The sequence below is a fragment of the Felis catus genome, chromosome D4, assembly GCF_018350175.1.
Source record: "Felis catus isolate Fca126 chromosome D4, F.catus_Fca126_mat1.0, whole genome shotgun sequence".
Taxonomy (NCBI): domain Eukaryota; kingdom Metazoa; phylum Chordata; class Mammalia; order Carnivora; family Felidae; genus Felis; species Felis catus.
Genome location: NC_058380.1, coordinates 87115199 through 87137130, shown reverse-complemented (window position 1 = coordinate 87137130; position 21932 = coordinate 87115199). Strand labels below are relative to the sequence as shown.

The 21932-nt window shown below is 51.8% G+C and overlaps 1 protein-coding gene across 3 annotated transcripts in view; it reads left to right on the top strand.

The window, feature by feature from the left end:
• The first annotated feature begins 4499 nt into the window (after positions 1-4499).
• Positions 4500-21932, top strand: part of ZER1 (zyg-11 related cell cycle regulator) — a 31545-nt gene continuing 14112 nt past the window's right edge. The window contains exons 1-8 of one of the 3 annotated variants that reach the window (XM_011288386.3): positions 4500-4640; positions 16148-16400; positions 18707-18857; positions 19060-19496; positions 19809-19985; positions 20854-20968; positions 21132-21278; positions 21647-21814. In XM_011288386.3, the coding sequence (XP_011286688.1) occupies positions 16243-16400; positions 18707-18857; positions 19060-19496; positions 19809-19985; positions 20854-20968; positions 21132-21278; positions 21647-21814 (1353 nt within the window). In that variant the 5' untranslated portion in view covers positions 4500-4640; positions 16148-16242. Of the gene's footprint in view, positions 4641-14731; positions 15800-16147; positions 16401-18706; positions 18858-19059; positions 19497-19808; positions 19986-20853; positions 20969-21131; positions 21279-21646; positions 21821-21932 lie in introns of those variants that run through there. The other 2 variants (XM_011288383.3, XM_011288384.4) reach the window with 2 other exon arrangements.

Sequence of the window (21932 nt, the reverse complement as noted above, 5' to 3'; positions counted from 1 at the left end):
AGGGGAGGGGCAGAGAGAGACGGAGACACAGAATCCCAAGCAGTCTCCAGGCTCTGAGCTGTCAGCACAGAGCCAACGCGGGGCTCAAACTCACGAGCCAGGAGATCATGACCTGAGCTGAAGTTGGACGCTCAACTGACTGAGTCACCCAGGTGCCCCTATTTTTATTTATTTTTGAGAGAGAGGGCAGGGGAGGGACAGAGAGAGAGGGACACAGAGGATCTGAAGCGGGCTCTGTGCTGCCCGATGTGGGGCTTGAACTCACAAACCCACAATGTGTGAGATCGTCACCTGAGCCAAAGTTGGTAACATAATTGACTGAGCCACCCAGGTGCCCCTAGAGCGTACATTTAAAGTGAACAATTCAAGGGCACCTGACTGGCTCAGTTGGTAGAGCGTGGGACTCTTGATCTCAGGGTTGTGAGGTTGAGCCCCATGTTGGGTGTAGAGTTTACTTAAACAAACAAACAAACAAACACCCAGGGGATCCTGGCTGGCTTAGTTGTTTGAGCAGCCCACTTTGGCTCATGTCATGATCTCACAGTTCATGAGTTAGGGCCCTGAATCGGGCTCTGTGCTGAGAGCTCAGGCAGAGCCTAGAGCCTGCTTCAGATTCTGTGTCTCCCTCTCTCTGCCCCTCCCCCCTCCTCAAAAATAAACGCTAATTTTTTTTAAATAAATAAATAAATAAATAAATAAATAAATAAATAAATAAAATGAACAATTCGGTGTGGCTGGAAGAATTTTCTCTGTCCTTCAAGGTCTTTCTAGCTGGACTAAGAATCAAGTTGACATGAAACACATTAACAGGAGGAAATCAGATTTCATTTTGTACATGCAAGGAATCCACACAGATGTGGCAATTCCAAAAACAATGAGGCAAAGGGAGGTATGTATGTCATTTTGAACCAAGGAGAAGGGGGGTAGGAGTCTGAGACATCAAAAGAAAGAAATGTAATTCATAGGAAGATGAAAAAGAGTAAATGTTTGGTAAACTCATGTTTGCTGGGCCACCCAGAAACAATGGGACATAGAGGACTTTGATCAAGGGGGCCTTGCTAGGTTCCTCTCTGTCTACTACACCTAGCTCATAATATAGTGTAGCTGTCTATAGTGATAGCTCTCTTCCTGGAGCAGGCCCTCTATCAATTCTTTTCAAGCAGTTGAGAGCAGGGAGGGGAACTATAGAGCTTTTCCTGAATATGCTGGGCTTCAATTGCTTTTTTTTTTTTAAGTTTATTTATTTATTTTGAGAGAGGGAGAGCACAAGTGGGAAAGGGGCAGGAGAGAAGGAGAGAGAGAATCCCAAGCAGGCTCCTCGCTGATGTCGGTGCAGAGCTTGACATGGGGCTTGAACCCATGAACCATGAGATCATGTCTTGAGCAGAAATCAAGAGTCAGATACTTAAATGACTGAGCCATCCAGGCACCCTGCCCTCCAACTGCTTTTTAATTCAAAATAATCTTCATGCCAATGCGCACCATCTTGGGGTTGCCTTCCCTTGGCCTCTACCAGTGATTTTCAGAATATTCAGTTATACACATATAACTATTTTCTATCATCACCCCATAAAGAAGCCTTGTACCCACTGGCAGTCATTCCCATTTCCCCCATCTCCTCAGCCCTAGGCAAGTACTAATCTACTAATCTACTAATCTGTCTCTATAGAATTGTCTATTTCAACATATGAATAGGCTCATGCACTGTATGGTCTTTTGTGACTTCTTTCATTTAGCACGTTTTCAAGGTCCATCTATGTTATAGCATATCGACACCTCATTCCTTGTTATTGCTAAATAATATTTCATTGTATGAACATACCATTCCATATCATTACCCTTTACCAGTTGATGGACAGTTGGGTTGTGTCCACTCCTTTTTTTTTAATATTTCTTTAAATGTTTACTTTTTTTTGAAGGAGAGAGAGAAAGACAGAGCGTGAGTAGGGGAGGGGCAGAGAGAAGGAAACACAATTCAAAGCAGGCTCCAGGCTCTGAGCTATCAGCACAGAGACTGATGCGGGGCTCGAACTCATGACCCATGAGATCATGACCTGAGCCGAAGTCAGATGCTTAACGGACTGAGCCACCCAGGCGCTCCAAGTTGTGTCCACTTCTTGACTATTATGAATTATGCTTCTATGAACATTTTCTTTTGGGTATACACCTAGGAGAGGATTTGCTAGGTCATATGGTAACTCTGTTTAACTTTCTCAGAAACTGCCAAACTGTTTTCCAAAGGAGCTAACCCTTCTGAAATTCCCATCAGCAACTTTCCAGGGCTCCCATCTCTCTACATCCTCAGCAATACCTGTTACTGTCTGTCTCTTTGATCACATCCCTCCTAAGAACATGAAGTTATACCTCACTGTGGTTTTTATTTTTTTATCTGAGAGACAGAGCGAGCATGCAAGTGGGGAAGAGGGGCAGAGGGGGGGAGAGAGAGAGAGAGAGAGAAAGAGAAAGAGAGAGAGAATCTTAAGCAGGCTCCACGTTCAGCCCAACTCGGGGTTCCATCCCATGACCCTGGGATCATGACCTGAGTCAAAATCAGGAGTTGGACCCTCAATTGATTAAGCCACCCAGGCACCCCTCATTGTGGATTTTATTTGCATTTCCTTGATGACTAATGATGTCGAGCATCTTTTCATGTGCTTGCTGGCCATTTGTATAATTTTGGGGGAGAAATGTCTATTTAGCTCTTTTGCCTATTGTAAATTGGGTTATCTGCCTTTTTGTTATTTTGTTGCAAATTCCTTACATATTTTGGATTACTAGTACTTTATCAGATATATGACTTGCAGATAGCTTCTCCCATGCTGTGGGTTATCTTTTTAGTTTCTTGATGTTGCCCTTTGAAGCATAACATTTTTAAATGTTTTTAAAATGTTTATTTTGATAGAGAGAGAGAATGTACACTCCACACTGTTGGCATGGAGCCTGATGTAGGGTTGGATCTCATGAACCATGAGGAGATCATGAACCAAACCGAAATCAAGAGTTGGACACTCAATGGACTGAGCCATCCAGGTGCCCCTAAAAGTTCTTAATTTTGATGAAATTCAATTTGTTTGTATTTTTTTTCACCGATGCTTTTGCTGTTGTATCTAAGAGACCATTGCCAGTCACAGACTGACTCCTATATTTTCTCCTCAGAGTCTCATTGTTTCAGCTCTTACATACACACGCATATTTTATGTATATATAAAGGAGTAAGGGAGATACTTACCAAACTGTTAAGAGTGGTCATTTCTGGGGAAGGGAATGAAATTGGGGTTGGGTTAGGGTTTGAATGGGGATTTTCATTTTTTCCCCACCATGTGTTTCTGTACTGTTTGGATTTTTTTTTTTTTTTTTTTTTTGCAGGCATGTCGTACTTTGGTAATTTGAAATCATCAGTAGACTTTTCAAAGGATTCAAAATCGTGCAAACATGATCGCATATGGTCAAAGACTAAAAAGTACTACGCAAAAGAAAAAAAAAATTGTGCAAACCTAGGGCATTAGAATGGGGTGGGAGTGTGGGGTCATGTCAAGAAAGTAGCCTCTAACCTGAGACCAGAAGGTGAAATAGTGTGTTGGATCCAGATACGGCAAGAACTGTGTTGGATGTAGATGCGGCGAGAAGAGTGTGCAGCTGGGAAGAAATTATTTGAGCCCCAGGAGAGAAGAGGAATCATTAAAAGAACCAAAAATGTTTTAAACGGTGTGGATTGGAGAATGGAAGGGAGGGCAAGTAAGAGGAGGGGGACAAGAGGCTGGAGAGGGAGACAGGTGACAGATGACCCCAGTCATCTACGTTCAGGGTTGTAAGCAGGGGAGTGAGCTGATCAGCTCCGAGTCTGGGAGAAACCCCTCCGGGACTGTGGGGTGAAGGAGGGGAAGGCGCGTGAAGACGCTGCCGCCGAAATCCAGGGAAGAGATGATGTGGACAGAGTCGGGCACTACTGGGGGGGAGGAGGGGGGCTCCAAACCAGAGGGTCTGAGCGATCGCCAGGACTTGGCGACTGGAATTGGAACTGAGGGAAACGCAGGGGCCAGGGCCGACTCCCAGATCCTCACCTGGCGGCCCGGGAAGCAGAGGGCGAAGCTGGCGCGCGTCGGGCCGCGTGGGAGAGCGCTACCTGCGGAGAGCCCGGGGTAGGCGTTCGATGGGGCGCCCAAGCGCGGGGCGGGGGAGGGGGCGCCCAGGGAGACGTCGGCGCTGACGCGGAAGGTGGAGTCCGTCCCGCCCCTCACCACCGCTCGGGCTCCGCTGGCCCGCAGGCCTGAGCGGGCCCCGGGTCAGGGTCACACGGCGGGTCCCCCCGAGGCCAGGGAGCACCCCGAGGTGCGTGCTCGCCGCCCGGTGGGGCCCACGCGCTTTCCGCCACTCGCAGACCGGGCTCGGCCAGGAGAGGAGGCGCGGCGCGCCCCGGAACCTTCGGCCGCCGCAGCCCGTGTTCGCCGCGGGACCCGTCGAGGGGCACCAGTTCGCTGTTGCTAAGGGGCGGCCCCGGAAGTGACGCGCCCCGGGTTTGTTGACAGCGGAGGCGGCGGCGGCTGCAGGCTCCGAGCCTCTGGAGCCGGATCGGGGGAGGGGCCGGGCCCCGGAGCCAGCACCCGGCGGCCCTCGGCCCCGCCCGCAGCCCTAAGGGCAAGGTAACGGCCACCGGGTCCCACCCCCGGCGCGACCCCCTCCCGCCTGGGGCTCCAGTCCCCGGGATCCCAAGCTCCGCCCCGCCGACCCCCGTCTCCCGCAGACCCCGGCCCTAGCCTAACGAGATCCCCTGTCTCCCCAGGCGCCCTGGCCCCAGATTCTCCCGGGCCGCATCCTCCGCTTCTCCTCGCGGAGGAAGCGAGCATCCCGTCCGCTCCCGCGGCCGAGGGATTTATCTGCGTCCTCCCCCTTTCCCTCCTGCCTCAGGCGCCTCAGCATCGCCTCTGCAACCTTTTGCACAGGTCCAATTCGGCCAATGGTGGGAGGGCTCCCTTCTCTGTCCCTGCTGCCAGGTCCGAGAAACGTGCCTTTAAAACTGAGCTCCCTTTCTCCAGAAAGAAAATGACTCCCTGTCGGATGCCCCTACAAAATGGGGGATCGACCTAGGACTAAAAGGGCTACCCTCTGCCCCTCCTACCTGTTGGACGAGCTTAAGTTCCTCCAAAGCAATGCTTAAAAGCTCAGGGACGGCTGGGATTCTGGAACGGCTCCCAAAAGGGATGACAAGGTGCAGGAAATCCAACAGGATGAGAAGGGGATGGGCTGGGGTTGCAAACCTGAGGGCAAGGGGAGCCTGATAGGTGAGTTGAAAGTGAAACTGACTGCTGGCCACTATAGCTCTGTGGGTGGAAATTGACTTGGCTGCTCTTTGGCCCAAGGAGTCCAAGATTTCCAGTCTTTGCCTGTGCCTGTCAGCGTGCTTGGTGTTTGAGGGCGGAAGGCCTGATGCCTCCACAGGGCGTGTGATCTTTCCCACAGAATATTTCTCTTCAGGGTTCAAAATGGGTAGAAGAAGCATTGAAGACAGCTTTGAAAAAAGTAAGAGGAGGCTATGCTTAGAGCAGGAGGTGGGGGGCGGTGGTGAGGGGTCTCTGTTTCAGTTCATTGCTTCATTCAGAAAGTAAGAATTATAAAATATGTAGGGTGCGATAAGTGACATGGAGAGGAATAAAGCAGGAAGGGCCAAGGGAAGGTCCAGAGAGTGGGTTCACCTTTTTATAGACGTTGATCAGAGAAGGTCTCTAATAAGGTGATATCTGAACAAAAACCCGAAGGGGGGGGGTGGAGGGAGCAAACCATGCATCTCTCTACAGTCAGAGCATTCAACAGCAAGTGCAAAGGTCCTGAGGTAGTGTACCTGATGATTTCAGGAAACAGCCAGAGGGCAGTAGGGCTGGAGCAGAGTGAAGGAGGGGAAGTGGGAACCAGATAGCGGTGGGAAGAATGTCAGGGGCTGTCCATGTGACGCAGGGTCACAGTGTCTAATGGAGCATCCTTTCGGAACTGTACTAACGTGGTGTCTGGTGGTCAGAGAAAATATAGATTTGTTTTAAGTGACAAATAGCCGCTGTACTCTGGTCTGGCATTATAAGTACCCTTTTCCATCTTTGTAATGACCCCTGATGGGATTAATACCAAAAGGACAGCCATAGAGCACTGTAGTGTTAAATCAGATCATGCAGCTGCTTCCTGGTTGTGAGAACTTGGGCAAGGGACCACCTCAGTGTCCTCATCTGCACAGTAGGCTTGTTGGGCTTACATGCACTGCAGTGCTTACTTAGCACGCTATTTAGCACACATTAATGACTCGGTATGTGGCACTTGTGATGATGGCAACGGCCATGATGAGGAACTGTTTGCATGTGTCTACCTCCAAGCCTTTCTTTTTCGCACCAGCTGGTGGTGCCACCAGCTCTGGCTGCCTCCCTGAGCTAGTAGAATTTTGGAGAACAGTGGGGGTGGGGAGACAAAGTGGAAACTTCCTGTCACCCTTCAGTGGGAACAATGGTTGCATATCCTACAGGGAGGACGGTAGCTTGGTCTTGGCTTTCTTGAGGACAGCAGAAGGGGATGGGGCCTTTTACAAAAGAGCCCAGCAAATCCCCATTCTGCCACATAAAATAAACAAGATGACGGTGTTGACGTAAATATGCCATGGACAGGTCGGGAAGGGCAGTCTACGTTGGCCCCTGACGTGCCGTTGGGGTGTGTGTGCACCTGATCTGCTGATGCAGAGTGTTAATCCAAGAAGTACCCAGCAGAGGCTCAGATTTTGCAGCCTGCCTTATAGGGAGTGGAACAATGGTTGATCTCCCTCCTCACCCCCCAAGCCTGGACTATATCATCAGGCCTGGGTCATAAGCTAAGCAGGGCGACTGGGCCAGATGGTTTAAAAATGAAAAGCCAGAGCTCTTAGACGCCGAGAGCCAGCATATCCGAGCAGCCGCCGTGGCTAGAACCTAGGACTAGTCATCTGGGGACCGGGGTTCAAGCCCCAGCTCTGCTGCTGGCTCGCCGTGTGAACTTGGGCAAGTTCCAGTCCCCTGCCTGGGCCTCGGTTTTCCTATCTGTATGCCAACTCTGAGGATGAAATGAAATGCAGGTCGTGAAAGAATTTGGCGCACTCTAGAGCTCACTACAAAGGTAAAGGACAGTTCTGGTTATTATTAGCGCCATCGGGATTCTGCACTCATATTTTTGGGGCAGAGAGCTTTAGAACCTCAGCTGTTCTTCATTCCTGAAATGCCAGTTCAGGGACCCCAGGTGGGTCATCGATTTGGGGAGCAGCATTCTTTATCTGGCTCAATCACTAAAGCTGATTTTCCACCTTCCAAAATGAACGGAAGGGTCTCCCCAAACATAAGTTCCTAGGAGATCGCTCCATAATGATCGGTCACCACCTTCTTGACATTATCTCGTGGCACCGCCTCACTAACGCCACAAGGTAGGCGCCGTTTGCAACCCATTGACCAATAAGGACCCTGACGGAATCATTGAGGCTGGTAAATATTGCTTGGGGGGGAGGGGGTCTTGTGCAGCTGAGGCTCCTTCATCTGCCACCAACCAGCCACACACTCACTGCGTCATGGAGACCCTATGGATCACACGAGGTCCCCGCTGAGAACCTCCCAGTCCTGTGGCCAAAATGATATATGCCCATAGGACAGTTCCCGGCAATACCATAACATCTGTGCTCAGGGCCTGAGGACACTCAGGGTTGTAAGGAGTCAGTGAAGGCTCATCCGCAGAGAGGAGACCTGAGGCGAGGAGAAATGGTTCCTGCCCATCGCGTAGTGGTAAAGAGAGCCAAGCACGTAGTGGGGGACCTTGGACAAATCGTCACACATATTTGAACCACACAGTTTGTTCCTCTGGAAAACAAAATAATGTGACCCTCGTAGGTTATTTGTGCCTTCAGCGAGAGCATGCATGGGAAGCTTGAAGCTCTAAGTCTTGAACTAACGCATCCCTCTATGGCTATTGCCGTGTCCCCGTAGACCCTCGTACCTATACATAGTCCATGGCAAATTACCTCACCATTCAGAGCCCCAGCCTCCTCATCTGCAAGCTGTAGGTTTTAATAACTCCTGCTTCGTGTGGTTGTGGAGAGAATTTAACGGCTTAACATGTATCAAGTACTTAGCAGAGTTCTTGGAATATGGTGCTCAGTGTGGGTGCGATCACTTAAAAAAGGTTTTTTAAATGTGTGATTTATTTTTGAGAGCAAGAGAGACAGAGCATGAGCAGGGGAGGGGCAAGGAGAGGAGGCAGGGAAACACAGAATCCAAAGCAGGCTCCAGGCTCTGAGCTGCCAGCACAGAGCCTGACGCGGGGCTCGAACTCACAAACCACGAGATCCCGACCTGAGCCAAAGTCAGACGCTTAACCAACTGAGGCACCCAGGTGCCCTGATGGATGTTTGTTTATTTCTGAGAGACAGAGAGAGAGGCAGAGCACGAGTGAGGGAGGGGCAGAGACAGAGGGAGACACAGAATCTGAAGCAGGTTCCAGACTCTGAGCTGGCAGCTCAGAGCCTGATGCGGGGCTCGAACTCACAGACCGTGAGATCACGACCTGAGCCAAAGTCTGATGCCTAGCGCAAGCTTGGAACTCAGGTAGTAGCCCCAAGGCCCCTCTGCCTCCAGGTGGCACCATTGAGTGGTGAGGTGCGTTCCTCCCTCATTCCATTTCCCCTGTCTTCCTAACCCACTCTGCCGATTAGGCTGTGCGGGCCAGACCCCTTGGGATGCTTTCCGATCCTGGCCGCCTTCACCTTTGCCCCTGGGACACCCTGGCACTTGCCCGGACTCCCCTCACACCAGCTTCCCGCCCCCGATATCTGGCCTGGGATCTGCTCCTGGAAAGATTCCAGCTTCTGTAAATAGGGCATTTGTTTGGATTTTTCCCCCCCAGCTCTCGGGTTAATATTTCACAGGGTGGGCGCTGCTCCAAGGCTCAGAACTTCTGGCTCCCCCAGCCTGTCGGCCGGGTGTCAGGTCACCGCCGGGATCCCATGCTCCCTTGTCTGGACCGCAGTTTCTCTTTCGCCTGCGCTGCATGGACAGAAGACTTAATGGTGTGGTGACAAGTGCGAGTTTGGTTTAGGATTGTGTCCCCTGTTGTCATTTGTGTGATTGCAGGCAAGCCTCAGTGTCTTCATCAGGCAGCAGGGTATGATCAGTTGTCAGTACCTCATGCTGCTGGAGTGAGGTCAGGGCAAAGGCAAACCTTTATTGTGATGCATACCAGGCACAGGCTGGCACAGAGGATCCTGGAGCCTGCAAGCAAAAAGGATTCCCATCCTCCCAGAGCTCATGGGCTGGGGGAGGGGTTGTTAGACAATTGTTATACAAATGACAATTAGCTTCAAGTGCAGGATCCTAGGGAATGTCATTTGTTGGTTAAATAAGGAACTATTTAACGCAGTTCAAGCGCGAGGGGCTCAGCGCCCCATCTGGAAGCAACCAGCACGGAGAGGCTTCGGCCACTGCTTCTGTTTCCTCCCTTCACTCTCCTCTGCTCCCCACTCCCCCACGCCACCATGTCATAGCTCAGGATGGATCCAGTGTAAAGAACCTGCTAGAGAAGTGACGGAGGAAGGCACAGGGCTCTTACTGTGTTGCAGTTGCCAGCTTGTGCCCGGTTGCCAGTATCCCAGATGGCCAGTGACTGCCGTGGGAACAAGGAGCCCTCGTGGGTGGGAGTGGGGAGGGGAGAGATGACTGTGTCTGGCAGGCGCCAGACCTGCAACCAGATGGGGCACCAATGGCAGGGTGCCCCACACCTCCCCGCCTCCGGCCCCTTCCTCCTCCGGCTCATCTCACCCCCAAACAGCGGGGGCCACACGGCAAAGGCCAGTTAGCAAATGGTACCATCTGCCTGGTGTGTTTCTAGGGGGCTTTGGGTGCCCTTGATGGCTGAAAGGGTGCTGTTCCTTCCACCTGGGGAGCCGGGCTGGGGCCTGGCGGCTACCTTCGTGACTGGGCTCAGTCCTGCAGAAAAGGCAAAACCCCTGGTGGCGTCCTCTCGTTCCGAGTGGTGAGCATTCCCCTGTGGCCACTGGGGCCCCACAGTGTCCTGGCGTGGCCAGCAGGGAGGATACAAGACTGTGCCTTGTCCCCGGGTGCCATGCGTGGCACAACTTACAAGTCCCTTCGTCCCTTCCACGGGCGGGTGTGGAAACCCTACGAGGTGTCAGGCCCACACAGGGTGTCCAGCAAACTGCCATGGAACTGGGCCTGTCGTACCAGGGTCCCGTCCCCTCTGGCCTCAGCCTGTGCACATCTATTCCTTCTTGCTGGAACACCCTTCCCTTCTATCCCCACCTCCAGAGTTAAGTATGACTCATCTTTTGGGTCCCAGCTGAAATGTCACTTCCGAGGAAGCCTGCCCATGACTCGCCAGTCCAGGGCAGGTCCCCTGGCACAGGCACGCGGGGCCCCAGGTGCCTCCTTCTCCCTGAGGACACTGGTCCCGGGTACGTGGCGTGGGGTTCGTGTGCTTTTTAGGTGCATGTCTGTCTCCCCTCGGAGTGAGTACGCTCCACAAGGACAGGGACCTCACCTGGTTTCACCCACCACTGGACCCACAGTGCCCAGCGGACAGGTACCAAGTGAATACGTAAGTGACCTGGGCTCAGCGCAGGGATGATGCCACGTAAGACAGCCAGGTTCCTGGCCTCATGGAGCTGGGCAGCTGACAGGGGAGCCGGATAACTAAACCAGCATTAGTTCAAAGTATTAGTTGTTGTGGTGGGGCCATGGGGGCACACAGCAGGAGCACCCTGGCGGGGCAGGGACGTGTCCCCAGAGGAAGTGAGGTCGACACCAAGGCCCGAGGTGTACAGGCGGCAGCCAATGAAGGAGAGGTCAAAGGCGGCGTGGGCTGGAGGGGGTAGGTATGCTTCCTGGAGGAAGGACATGAATGCGTTTTGGGGGCGGGAGTAGTATTTAGAGTAGAAAGTGGGAGAATTCGTTGAACTGGGATGGTCCTGGTTGAAAGAAAATAGACTGAGCAAAGGTCTGAAGGTGACCCTGTGCGTAGGGCCTATTGCCAGTACCGCGAAGGAGGCCGGGCCAGCTGCAGTGGGGGCCAGTGGGCACTGAGTGGGCCAGAAAGCTGGCTGTGGTTCCGGAGGCCTGCGGTGCCTGCTGGAAGAGATAGGACTTGGCTTCCAGCAGGGTGGGCCTCCTTGCCAGCGGTGCTCCCCTGGCTCCTGTGGCCCCGGGAAGATCTGGGAGTGAATGAAGGCAGAGTAGGGCCATGCCCGGTGCCCAGGCAGCCTGTTTATTGTGCCTTCCCTCAAGGGTGGCACACGGCCAGTGGGACAGCTGGCACCACAGGCCTTGTGGCAAGAGACCTGGGCCTGGGGAGCACAGACCTTGAACTGGGCAGGGACAGACCCTGCTGTGTTGGGGATCACAGCAGGTGAGGCAGGACAACGATAATGGTGACAATGACAACGGTAATAATAGCTGCTTTTTATTGAGTAGTTACCCCGTGCCAGGCGCCATGCTGGTATCTTTTGATAGTCTATGTTATCTTCGCACAGTACTCCCTGTTTTAGAGGAGAAACTGAGGCACAGAGGGATGAAGACACTTGTTCACCAAGTGCACCTGCTCTTAAGCAGTAGGGCTGGGACTTGAAGCTGCGTGGGCCTGACTCCAGAGCTCTCAGCGCACTGTCACCAGTAAGCGGTGGTGCCAGCACTGAGACCTTGCAATGTCTGAGGGCACAGGGCTCTGTGGCTGCCCACTGGATTTCTGGAGCAGCCCAGAAGGCTCAGGTAGGGACACAGGGGCTCCAGGAAGCCGGGGGAAGTGCTGGGCCCTGAACTGCTTCAGGGCTCTCCAAGGGGTGATATGGTGGAGTCCAAGAGACCAGATTTAAATCCCAGTTTGGACAGAGTAGCCTCTCTGAGCCTGAGTTTTCTCATCTGGAAGACGGGATCATAACCACCATCTATTCTGTACTGAGTTTCATCAAGCCTGAGACTAAACGCTTCCCCAACATCTCATTTACTCCAACAGCCCTGTGAAGTGGGGATGATTATCCCCATTTTCCAAATGAGGAAACTGAGGTCCAGAGAGGTTAAGTAATGTACAGTGAATTGTAGAAGTGGGTTGAAACAGATCTGACCACAGAGTCTGCATGTCAAAAAAGCAAAAGCAAAAATCAAACCCAAAAACAACTATTGAAGTATAACCTAGATAGGGAAAAGAAGGCATGGAAAGCGTGAGTGGGCAGTTTGATGAATTTCCTGTCCCAGAGGTCCCCCGGCCACTTTCTAATCACCACGGGTTCATTTTGCCTATCTCCTCCACCCTTTCTGATACAGACCCTGGTAGAAAGCTGGTTGGGGATTAATTCCTGATGATCCTCGGTTCTATAAGTGGTTTTTTCTACCTTGTTCACTCAAGTTGAATACGAAGGTTCAGTTTTCATCCTGAGCCACTTGTAGCTGAGGAGATACACTCTCAGAGCATCATTTAACTGAACCCTAGTCCCCTCTAAATGTAGACCTCTTTGGTGTCCAGGCCATTTTATTAACTTTTATTGAATTATACATTTTTTAAGTTTACTGTGAGAGAGAGCACGTGAGCTGGGGGAGGGCCCAAGAGAGAGGGAGAGAGAGAATCACAAGCAGGCTCCATACTGTCAGCACAGAGCCCGACCCAGGGCTCTATCCCATGGCTGTGAGATCATGACCTGAGCCGAGTAGTCGGATGCTTAACTGACTGAGCCACCCAGGCACCCCTATAATTTACATTTTTAAAAATCACACATCATGATATACAACTCCTGAATATTCACAAAGTGAACGCTGGACATATTCAGATAAGGGACTAGAATCTTCTCAGCACCCAGCCAAATCCCCAAAGTAACTGCAATCCTGACTTCTACCACCACAGATCAGACTTTTCTTTTCTTTTCTTTTTTTTTAGGGTTATGTATTTATTTATTTAGAGAGAGAGAGAGCAGAGGAGGGGCAGAGAGAGGGAAAGAGAGAGAATCCCAAGCAGACTCCATACCAGCAGCATGGAGTCTGACATGGGGCTCACACCCACGGACTGAGATCATGACCTGAGTTGAAACCGAGAGTAGGACGCATAACCAACTGAATCACCCAGGTGCCCCTCTGTATTTTTAAAGTTAAATTTTATCAAATTTTATTTATTTTTGACAGAGAGAGAGAGCACAGTTTGTGGGGGGGGGGAGGACAGAGGAAGAGGGAGAAAGAATCTTAAGCAAGCTCCATGCTCAGTGCAAAGCCCGACGTGGGGCTTGATCCCACAACCCTAGGATTGTGACCTTAGCCAAAATCAAGAGTCGGACACTTAACCAACTGAGCCACCCAGGCGCCCCTATTTTATTTTATTTTATTTTATTTTATTTTATTTTATTTTATTTTATTTTATTTTAGAGAGAGCGTGCACATGCAAGCTGGTGGGGGGACCCAGGGGGGAGAAAGAGAGAGAGAATCTCAAGCAGTGTCCACGCTCAGCATGGAGCCAAAATTGGGGCTCAGTCCCATGACCCTGGTATCATGACCGGAGCTGAAATCAAGAGGCAGCCACTCAAGTGACTGAGCCACCCAGGCGCCTTAGATTGTTCTGTTTTTTAGCTTAGTGGAGTAAAACATGAATGGATTCATTTGGTATATAATATGATATAAGCTCTCTTATGTCTGACTTCTTTCACTGAACACTGTGGGGTTCACCCAAGCCATTGTGTTAACCATAGTTTGTGCGTTCTCATTGCCATTAGTATTTCGTTGGTGATTACACCGTAATTATTCATTCTAATGTCAGGGACATTCAGATTCCTTTCTGGTTTGGGCTACTCCGAATAATACTGCTGTGAACATTCTGGTCTGTGTCTTTGGGGGAACATTTATATGTGCACCTTTGTTGGGTGTGTACCTACGAATAGAATTGCTGAACATTGAACATATGTGCATATTCAGCTTCGGTAGATAGTGTCATACAATATTCCATTATACTGTCGATGCACACCAATTTTCACTCCCACCAGCAGTGTGGGCGACATCCTGTTGTTCGGTCTTCACTACAGTACAGGCTTGGTGTTGCCTGTATTGTTGTTGTTTCCAGTTGAGCCATTGTGGTGGGTGGGAAATGGTGTCTCATTGCGATTTTACAGATTCTGATGAGGCTGAGCCCTTTTGTATATGTTTCCATATGTTCTCTGTCCCTTATGAAATACCTTTTCAAGTCTTTTGCCTTTTCAAGTCAATTTTTCAGTTGGATGCTATGTCCTTTAAAAAAAAAAAAACGATTTTGGAGCAGCTGGCTGGCTCAGTCAGTGGAGCGTGCGACTCTTGATCTCAGGGTGTGAGTTCGAGCCCCATGTTGGATGTAGAGATTGCTTGAAAAAAATCTTAAAAAAAAATGATTTGTAGAAGTTGCTTATGTATTCTGAATATGAGTCCTTTGTTGGATATATTATTGGAAATATTTTCTAGGCTGTGGCTTGCCCTTTTTTTTTTTTTAACTTTTTAAATGTTTTATTCATTTTTGAAAGAGAGACAGACAGCATGTGAGTGGACAAGGGGCAGAGAGAGAGGGTGACACAGAATCCGAAGCAGGCTCCAGGCTCTGAGCTGTCAGCACAGAGCCTGACGCACAGCTTGAACTTATGAGCTGTGAGATCGTGACCTGAGCTGAAGTCAGACACTTAACCGACTGAGCCACCCAGGCGCCCCTGCCCTTTCTCTTTCTTAATGATATCTTTTGATGAACAGAGTCTTAACATTTTAAGGCAGTATGATTTATTTCTATATATGGTTTCTGGGTTTTTTTGTGACCTATTTAAGAAATGATCGCCTACTCTGAAGTCATAAGATAGACTACTGTGTTTTCTTCTAGAAACCTTATTGTTCTACCCTTCACATTTAGGCCTGTGGTTCGTCTCAGATTAATTTTTGTGTACGTACGAACAGTAGTTTCTTCACTTCAGTGCAGATTGGTTTATCATTTTTTCCTTACGACCCTACTTAAGGAATCTTTACCTATCTCAAGGTCATGAAAATAGTAAGGGATTTGAGGTTTTTGCTAACAGTTTTATTGAGCTACAATTCCTATACCCTACAGTTCACCTATCTAACAGAGATAATTCGTGGTCTTTAATATATTCAGAATTGTGTGACTGTCACCACAATCAATTTTAAGATATTTTTATCACCCCAGAAGAAACCCCATACCCATTAGCAGTCACTCCCCAGTTCCTTACAACCTCTTCTTCTGTCTGCATAGGTTTGCCTGTTCTGGCTAGACACTTCATAAAAATGGAACCATATGACCTTTTGTGTCTGGCTTCTTTCACTTAGCATCGTGTTTTCAAGGTCCACCCGCGTTGTAGCAGTTGCCAATACCTCATTCCTTTTATGGCTGAATAATATTCCATTGTACGGATAGACCATTTTTGTTTATCCATGCATCACTTGATGGACATTTGCGTTGTTTCCACTTTGGGGCTATTACGAATAATACCAGTGTGAAAACATTAATGTACCGTTTTTTATGGGGACATATATTTTTGCCACGCTCAGGAGGAGACCTTTCATTCTTTTTTTTCTTTTTTAAGTAGGCTCCACACGCAGCATGGAGCCCAGCATGGGGCTTGAACTCACAACCCGCGATCACGACCTGAGCTGAGATCGAGAGTCAGACACTTAACCGACTGAGCCACCCAGGCGCACCAGAACCTTCATTCTTAATCATATACGATGAGATTCAGTGACAACATGTCTGTAAAGCCCTGGCATGTACTAAATGCTCACACAGTGACAGCCATTTACAGGTTAGGTTACATAGTAAGAGACACCCCAGTGTAGCTATTAACGAAAGCTCCTGTTATCCTCACCCAAGCATTGAGTCCCCAGCACACGCATGTCTGCCCACGGACACTCTGAAGGCATACAAATGCTTGGAAAAGGCCCCCTGCTCTTTGCAGTTCAAGCCACACGTAGATGGTGGCACAGCAGAGAGAGCAGGCAAGGAATCGGGAGCCTGGGGACGTGCCTCTGCCAGACTGCTAATTTGAGTGTGACATCCGGGGCCTCAGTTTCCCTACTCAGAGAGTGGACCTAGGGCAGCCAGTGGTTCTGGTTCTTATGGGGGACTCACTTAGCTTCTTCCTGTTCCACAGGCTGTGGTTCTGCCAATGATCCTGTGAGTGCCGGGGAGTCACCGCTGCCCCTAGGGGCTCCTGTCGTGGAGTGCCCCCCCCCGCCTGTCCCCAGCATGGCGTCCGACACCCCCGAGTCCCTGATGGCCCTCTGCACCGACTTCTGCTTGCGCAACCTGGATGGCACCTTGGGCTACCTGCTGGACAAGGAGACTCTGCGGCTACATCCAGACATCTTCCTACCCAGCGAGATCTGCGACCGGCTCGTCAATGAGTGAGCAGGCGGGGGCCGGGGCAGGGGCATGAGGCTTAGCATGAGCGCGCGTGGAGGCCCCGGGACCATCGTGTGCACCGTGCAGGGATGCGGCTGGGGGTACATATGTGTGAGGGGGTGTGCATGCCCTTGGGTATCTGTGGGTGCAGGAGAACACTGGTATGTTCATAGCCATAAGGTTGTACGTGTGCATGTTGCTAAGCGTGTGGAGGGGTGTGCACGTGAAGGAATGGGTGTGTGGACACACATGGGCTGCAGCACGGGGTGTGTCTGAGTGTGTCCCTGCACGTGTGTATTACATCTACGAGAGAGTACAGAAACTGCATATAAGTGCAGGAGTTCTGTGCTGTTCCGTGTGCACTTGCCTGTGCCTCAAACATGTGTCTGTGTACACGTGGGCACACACGTTTGCCCACTGGTGCACAAATAATGAACCCATGAGCAGAAATTGAACCGTTCAGAAAATCTTTGTGTGGGGGCACCTGGGTGGCTCAGTCGGTTAAGCGTCCAACTCTTGATTTCATCTCAGGTCACAATCTCATGGTTCGTGAGTTCAGGCCCCGCATTGGGCTCTGTGCTGACAGTGTGGAGCCTGCTTGGGATTCTTTCTCTTCCTCTCTCTGCCCCTCCCCCACTCATTCTCTCTCTAAATAAATAAACAAACAAACAAACTTTAAAAAAGAGAGAGAAAAAGAAAATCTTTAGGTGGAGCCTCCAAGGACTCTCCGTTCTTAGAGGTTCCTAGCAGTAAGATGTGCATTCACTCACCTCAGGGAGTCCAGTGCCCAGAAGAGAAATTGTTAGGCCAAACAGTTGCATATAAAAGCAAGAATTTGTGGGTGCACCTGGCTGGCTCAGTCAGTGGAGCGTGCGACTCTTGATCTCAGGGTTGTGAGTTTGAACCCTATGTTGCATGTGGAGATCACTTAAAAATAAAATCTTAAAAAAAAAAAAAAAGTTGGAACTTGTATGTGACCTGAGGACAGAGCCCAGTTTGATTTTTTTTTTTAAACGTTTATTTATTTTTGAGACAGAGAGAGACAGAGCATGAACAGGGGAAGGGCAGAGAGAAAGGGAGACACAGAATCTGAAACAGGCTCCAGGCTCTGAGCTGTCAGCACAGAGCCCAACGCGGGGCTCGAACTCACGGACCGTGAGATCATGACCTGAGCCGAAGTCGGACGCCTAACCGACCAAGCCACCCAGGCACCCCAGGACAGAGCCCAGTTTGTAATCATGTTCCAAGCATTTGATGCAGGTCAGGCACTTGCTTGGATGCTTTGCAGACCAGAGTTATGTCCATTTTACAGATGAAGAAACTGAACGCTGGGGAAGTTCCATTCCTCACATGAAGCTGCCCACATAGTGAACAGTCAAGCCAGGATTTAGATTCCAGAGTGTTTGACTCAAAGCCTTTTCCACCAGACCAGGAATCTTACATTAGCTGACCTCAGTAGGGTTTTATTGAGTGCTTGCCCTGTACCCAGCTGGGATCCTTAAACTCCTTGGCTTAATCTTCCTGTTGGAAAGGGTCCTGGGAGGGGCTGATCAAGGAATCAGAAGCTGGCTTAAAGATGAGGAGTGTGGACGTGTACATTTGTTATAGATGTGTAGGGTTTCGGGGGAAGAGCTTGGAATTGGCTGTTGATAAGAGGCTCCTTCATCACCTTTGCACCCATGGTGCCTGGGGCCACTCTGTCTCACCTGCACAGTGCTTGGGACCCAAGTAGGTACTGTTAGAAAGAGGGGCTGTGGCGGGGGCGGGGGGGGGGGTACCTGGGTGGCTCAGTGTGTTAAGCATCTGACTTTTTTTTTCTTTTAATTTATTTATTTTGAGAGAGAGAGAGAGAGAGAGAGCACACATATGCATGAACAGGGGAGGGACAGAGAGAGAGAGGGAGAGAGAGAATCCCAAGTAGGCTCTGTGCTGACGCGAGGCTCAATCTCATGGCCGTGAAATCATGACCTGAGCTGAGATCAAGAGTCAGAAACCTAACCAACTGAGCCACCCTGGGACCCAAGTGTCCAGCTCTTGATCTCAGCTCAGGTCTTAATCTCAGGGTCAGGAGTTCAAGCCTCACATTGGGCCTCTCGTTGGGCCCTGCTCTGGACGTGAAGCCTACTAAAAAAAAAAAAAAAAAAAAAAATCAGTAAAAAGAAAGAAAGAAGGGCAGGGGATAGACGAGATGGAGGTTGCTGACCAGTGATGAGGGAAGGTTTCAGGGACAGGAGGCCTGGTGCTGAGCCTTGAAGGGAGAACGAGGGTCCCTGGGCTCCCCCTCAAGCCAGGCTTTCCTCCTTCCCAGGTATGTGGAGCTGGTCAACGCCGCCTGCAACTTTGAGCCGCACGAGAGCTTCTTCAGCCTTTTCTCCGACCCCCGCAGCACCCGCCTCACCCGGATCCACCTCCGTGAGGACCTGGTACAGGACCAGGACCTGGAGGCCATCCGCAAGCAGGTGAGACCCGCTTCGCCAGCCGGTGGGGATGGTCATGGGGAGGCGGACTCGAGATGATCGGTGAGTCGGGGCCGAGCCACGCGCCTCCGGCACAAGAATCCAGTGCGTCCCCGCCTCGTACACCCCCCTCCCCAAGCTCAGCTGCGGCCCAGGCCTGGGGGCGGGAGGGCAGTGCCGGTGACGGAGCTGTGCCTGCTCCCAGGACCTGGTGGAGCTGTACCTGACCAACTGCGAGAAGCTGTCCGCCAAGAGCCTGCAGACGCTGAGGAGCTTCAGCCACACCCTCGTATCCCTGAGCCTCTTCGGCTGTGCAAACATTTTCTATGAGGAGGAGAACCCGGGGGGCTGTGAAGACGAGTGCCTCGTCAATCCCACCTGCCAGGTGCTGGTCAAGGACTTCACCTTCGAGGGCTTCAGCCGCCTACGCTTCCTCAACTTGGGCCGCATGATCGACGGGGTCCCTGTGGAGTCCCTGCTACGGCCTCTCAGCTCACTGGCTGCCTTGGACCTCTCGGGCATCCAGACGAGCGACGCGGCCTTCCTAACCCAGTGGAAAGACAGCCTGGTGTCCCTTGTGCTCTACAACATGGACCTGTCAGATGACCACATCCGGGTCATCGTCCAGCTGCACAAGCTGCGGTGAGCTGCCGGCCCAGAGCTCACTGGGGCGAGGGTGGGGAGGTGGGTGTTGGCAGTCCCGCGAGGCTTCGTGAGCCCCTGGCCGGGCAGAAGTGGGGATGAAAGAGACAGTCCCCTTCCTTAAGCCCAGTGTTCCGGCTGCCTCAGGGCTATCCAGGGCTTCTGGGTCCCCGCAGGCTTTTTCCCAGAATGCCCTGGAGCAGCTGTGGCGGGGATGGCCCCTCCCCTGCCATGGGCTGAAGGAGCAGGGGTCTCTGAGGCGGCCCCGACCTGTGTCCAGCTCTGACCTGTGGCCCCCGCTCCAATCTCCAGACACCTGGACATCTCCCGAGACCGCCTCTCCAGCTACTACAAGTTCAAGCTGACTCGCAAGGTGCTGAGCCTCTTTGTGCAAAAGCTGGGGAACCTGATGTCTCTGGACATCTCTGGCCACATGATCCTGGAGAACTGCAGCATCTCCAAGATGGACGAGGAGGCAGGGCAGACTAGGTGGGGACCCACCTGCCACGGTTGCCGGCGGGGTGTCTGTCATTCAACGAGCATTTACCAAGTGCCCTTCTGCCGAGTCCTGTGCTGGGTGCTGGAGATAAAGAAACGAATCAGACCCTGCCCTCTCGAAGCTGTATGAGCTAGTGGGGACAGATGAGTCATATTAGGACGGTGATAAGGGAGGCACAGGGCTGTGGGGTTGCCCTGAAGATCAGGAAGGAGGCAGGAAGAAGGAGGAATGGCATCCACACTGTCCTGAAAGCTCTTTCTGAGTCTCCCAGGGGAAAGGTGTTCCAGCAGAGGGAACAGCATGTGTAAAAGCTGGAAAGTGCAAGCTTGAGGAGTGAACGGGAAATTAGGACACTCAGACTGGATAGAGACGGGGTGGTGGCGTTAAGACGGCCAGCAGTATCCACCGTGCATTAGTCATCACAGCAGATTAGGTGTCTTCCTGGTTTGGTTGGTGGAAAGATCTGATTCAAACCCATCCAGCTGTAATTGGCTGTAAGCCCTATCCTCAGCCATACTTTAGCGGGGTTTGGTCGATGGGCATGCCCCTTCATGACTGTCGGTAGAACCTAAGGGTGGCACATCCTCACCAGAATGGCAGGTAGTATTTCCCGAAGGTGGCTGCAACAGTGTCTCCCACCCCACATGTTATCCGATATGACCTTGGCACCTGTCCTTCAAGAGGTGGAGGGGGGGGGTCTGTGTTTTTGCCCTTAAAAAGAGGAAAAAAAAAAGATGAGACTGGAGGGCCTAGAAGAGGGCCCCAAGTAAATGCCTAGCCACCCTCAAGGAGAAGCCCTTCTAAACGCAGGGCAGCCCCAGTCCACAGGCCACTGACCCCGGCATGCTCTTCCCCCAGCATTGAGCCTTCCAAGAGCAGCATCATGCCTTTCCGGGCCCTGAAGAGGCCACTGCAGTTCCTTGGGCTCTTCGAGACCTCCCTGTGCCGCCTCACACACATTCCCGCCTACAAAGTGAGAGGGAGTGGGGGAGGGGAGGAATAGGGAGCCCCGGGACGAGGGAAGGAGTTGGGCTGGGGGCCCCAAGGGGTCTGCCCTGGAGCTAGAGGCGGAGCTGGGATCCAAGGATCCCACCGCGTGGCATCTTCCAGTGGTTCTGAGCATGTTCCATTCCCAGGTAAGTGGTGACAAAAATGAGGAGCAGGTGCTGAATGCCATCGAGGCCTACACGGAGCACAGGCCTGAGATCACCTCACGGGCCATCAACCTGCTTTTTGACATCGCACGCATCGAGCGCTGCAACCAGCTTCTGCGGGCCCTGAAGGTCAGCCCTGGCCCCAGGGGTCCTCGGTCTCTGGTCCATCCCTGCCTGGCGGGTCCTGGACTTGGCTGAGCCATGTCCCCAGAGCTCCCGTCCCTCCTCCACTTGTCCTCCTCATCCCCAGGACATCGGCAGTCCTGCCCCCTGAACCCCAGCCCCACGGTGCCTCATTTGTCCCAGCACCGGCCTTGTCCCAGCAGCGTGGGGCTGCCCTAGTTTCTGTCCCCAACCCCTCACTTCTCTCAGAGAACAGAGTCGGGGTAAGCTGCACCCCAGAGGCCCATCCGAGCCCCCTTGCGGAGCCCTAGGCATGGCCCTGTACAACTTTAACAGGACTCGCCAACCCAGGCCCGCACCCTGTCTTCATACAGCTGGTCATCACGGCCCTCAAGTGCCACAAGTATGACAAGAACATTCAAGTCACAGGCAGCGCTGCCCTCTTCTACCTGACCAATTCTGAGTACCGCTCTGAGCAGAGCATCAAGCTGCGCCGACAGGTCATCCAGGTGGTGCTGAACGGCATGGAGTCCTACCAGGAGGTGACGGTGAGCCCCCTACCCGTGACAGCCCCGCATGCTCTGGCCCAGCCGCCCCTCTTCCTGCTCGCCTCGTGCCCCAGCCTCACCAGCCAGCTTGCAGTCCCTCAGGGGGCTGAGC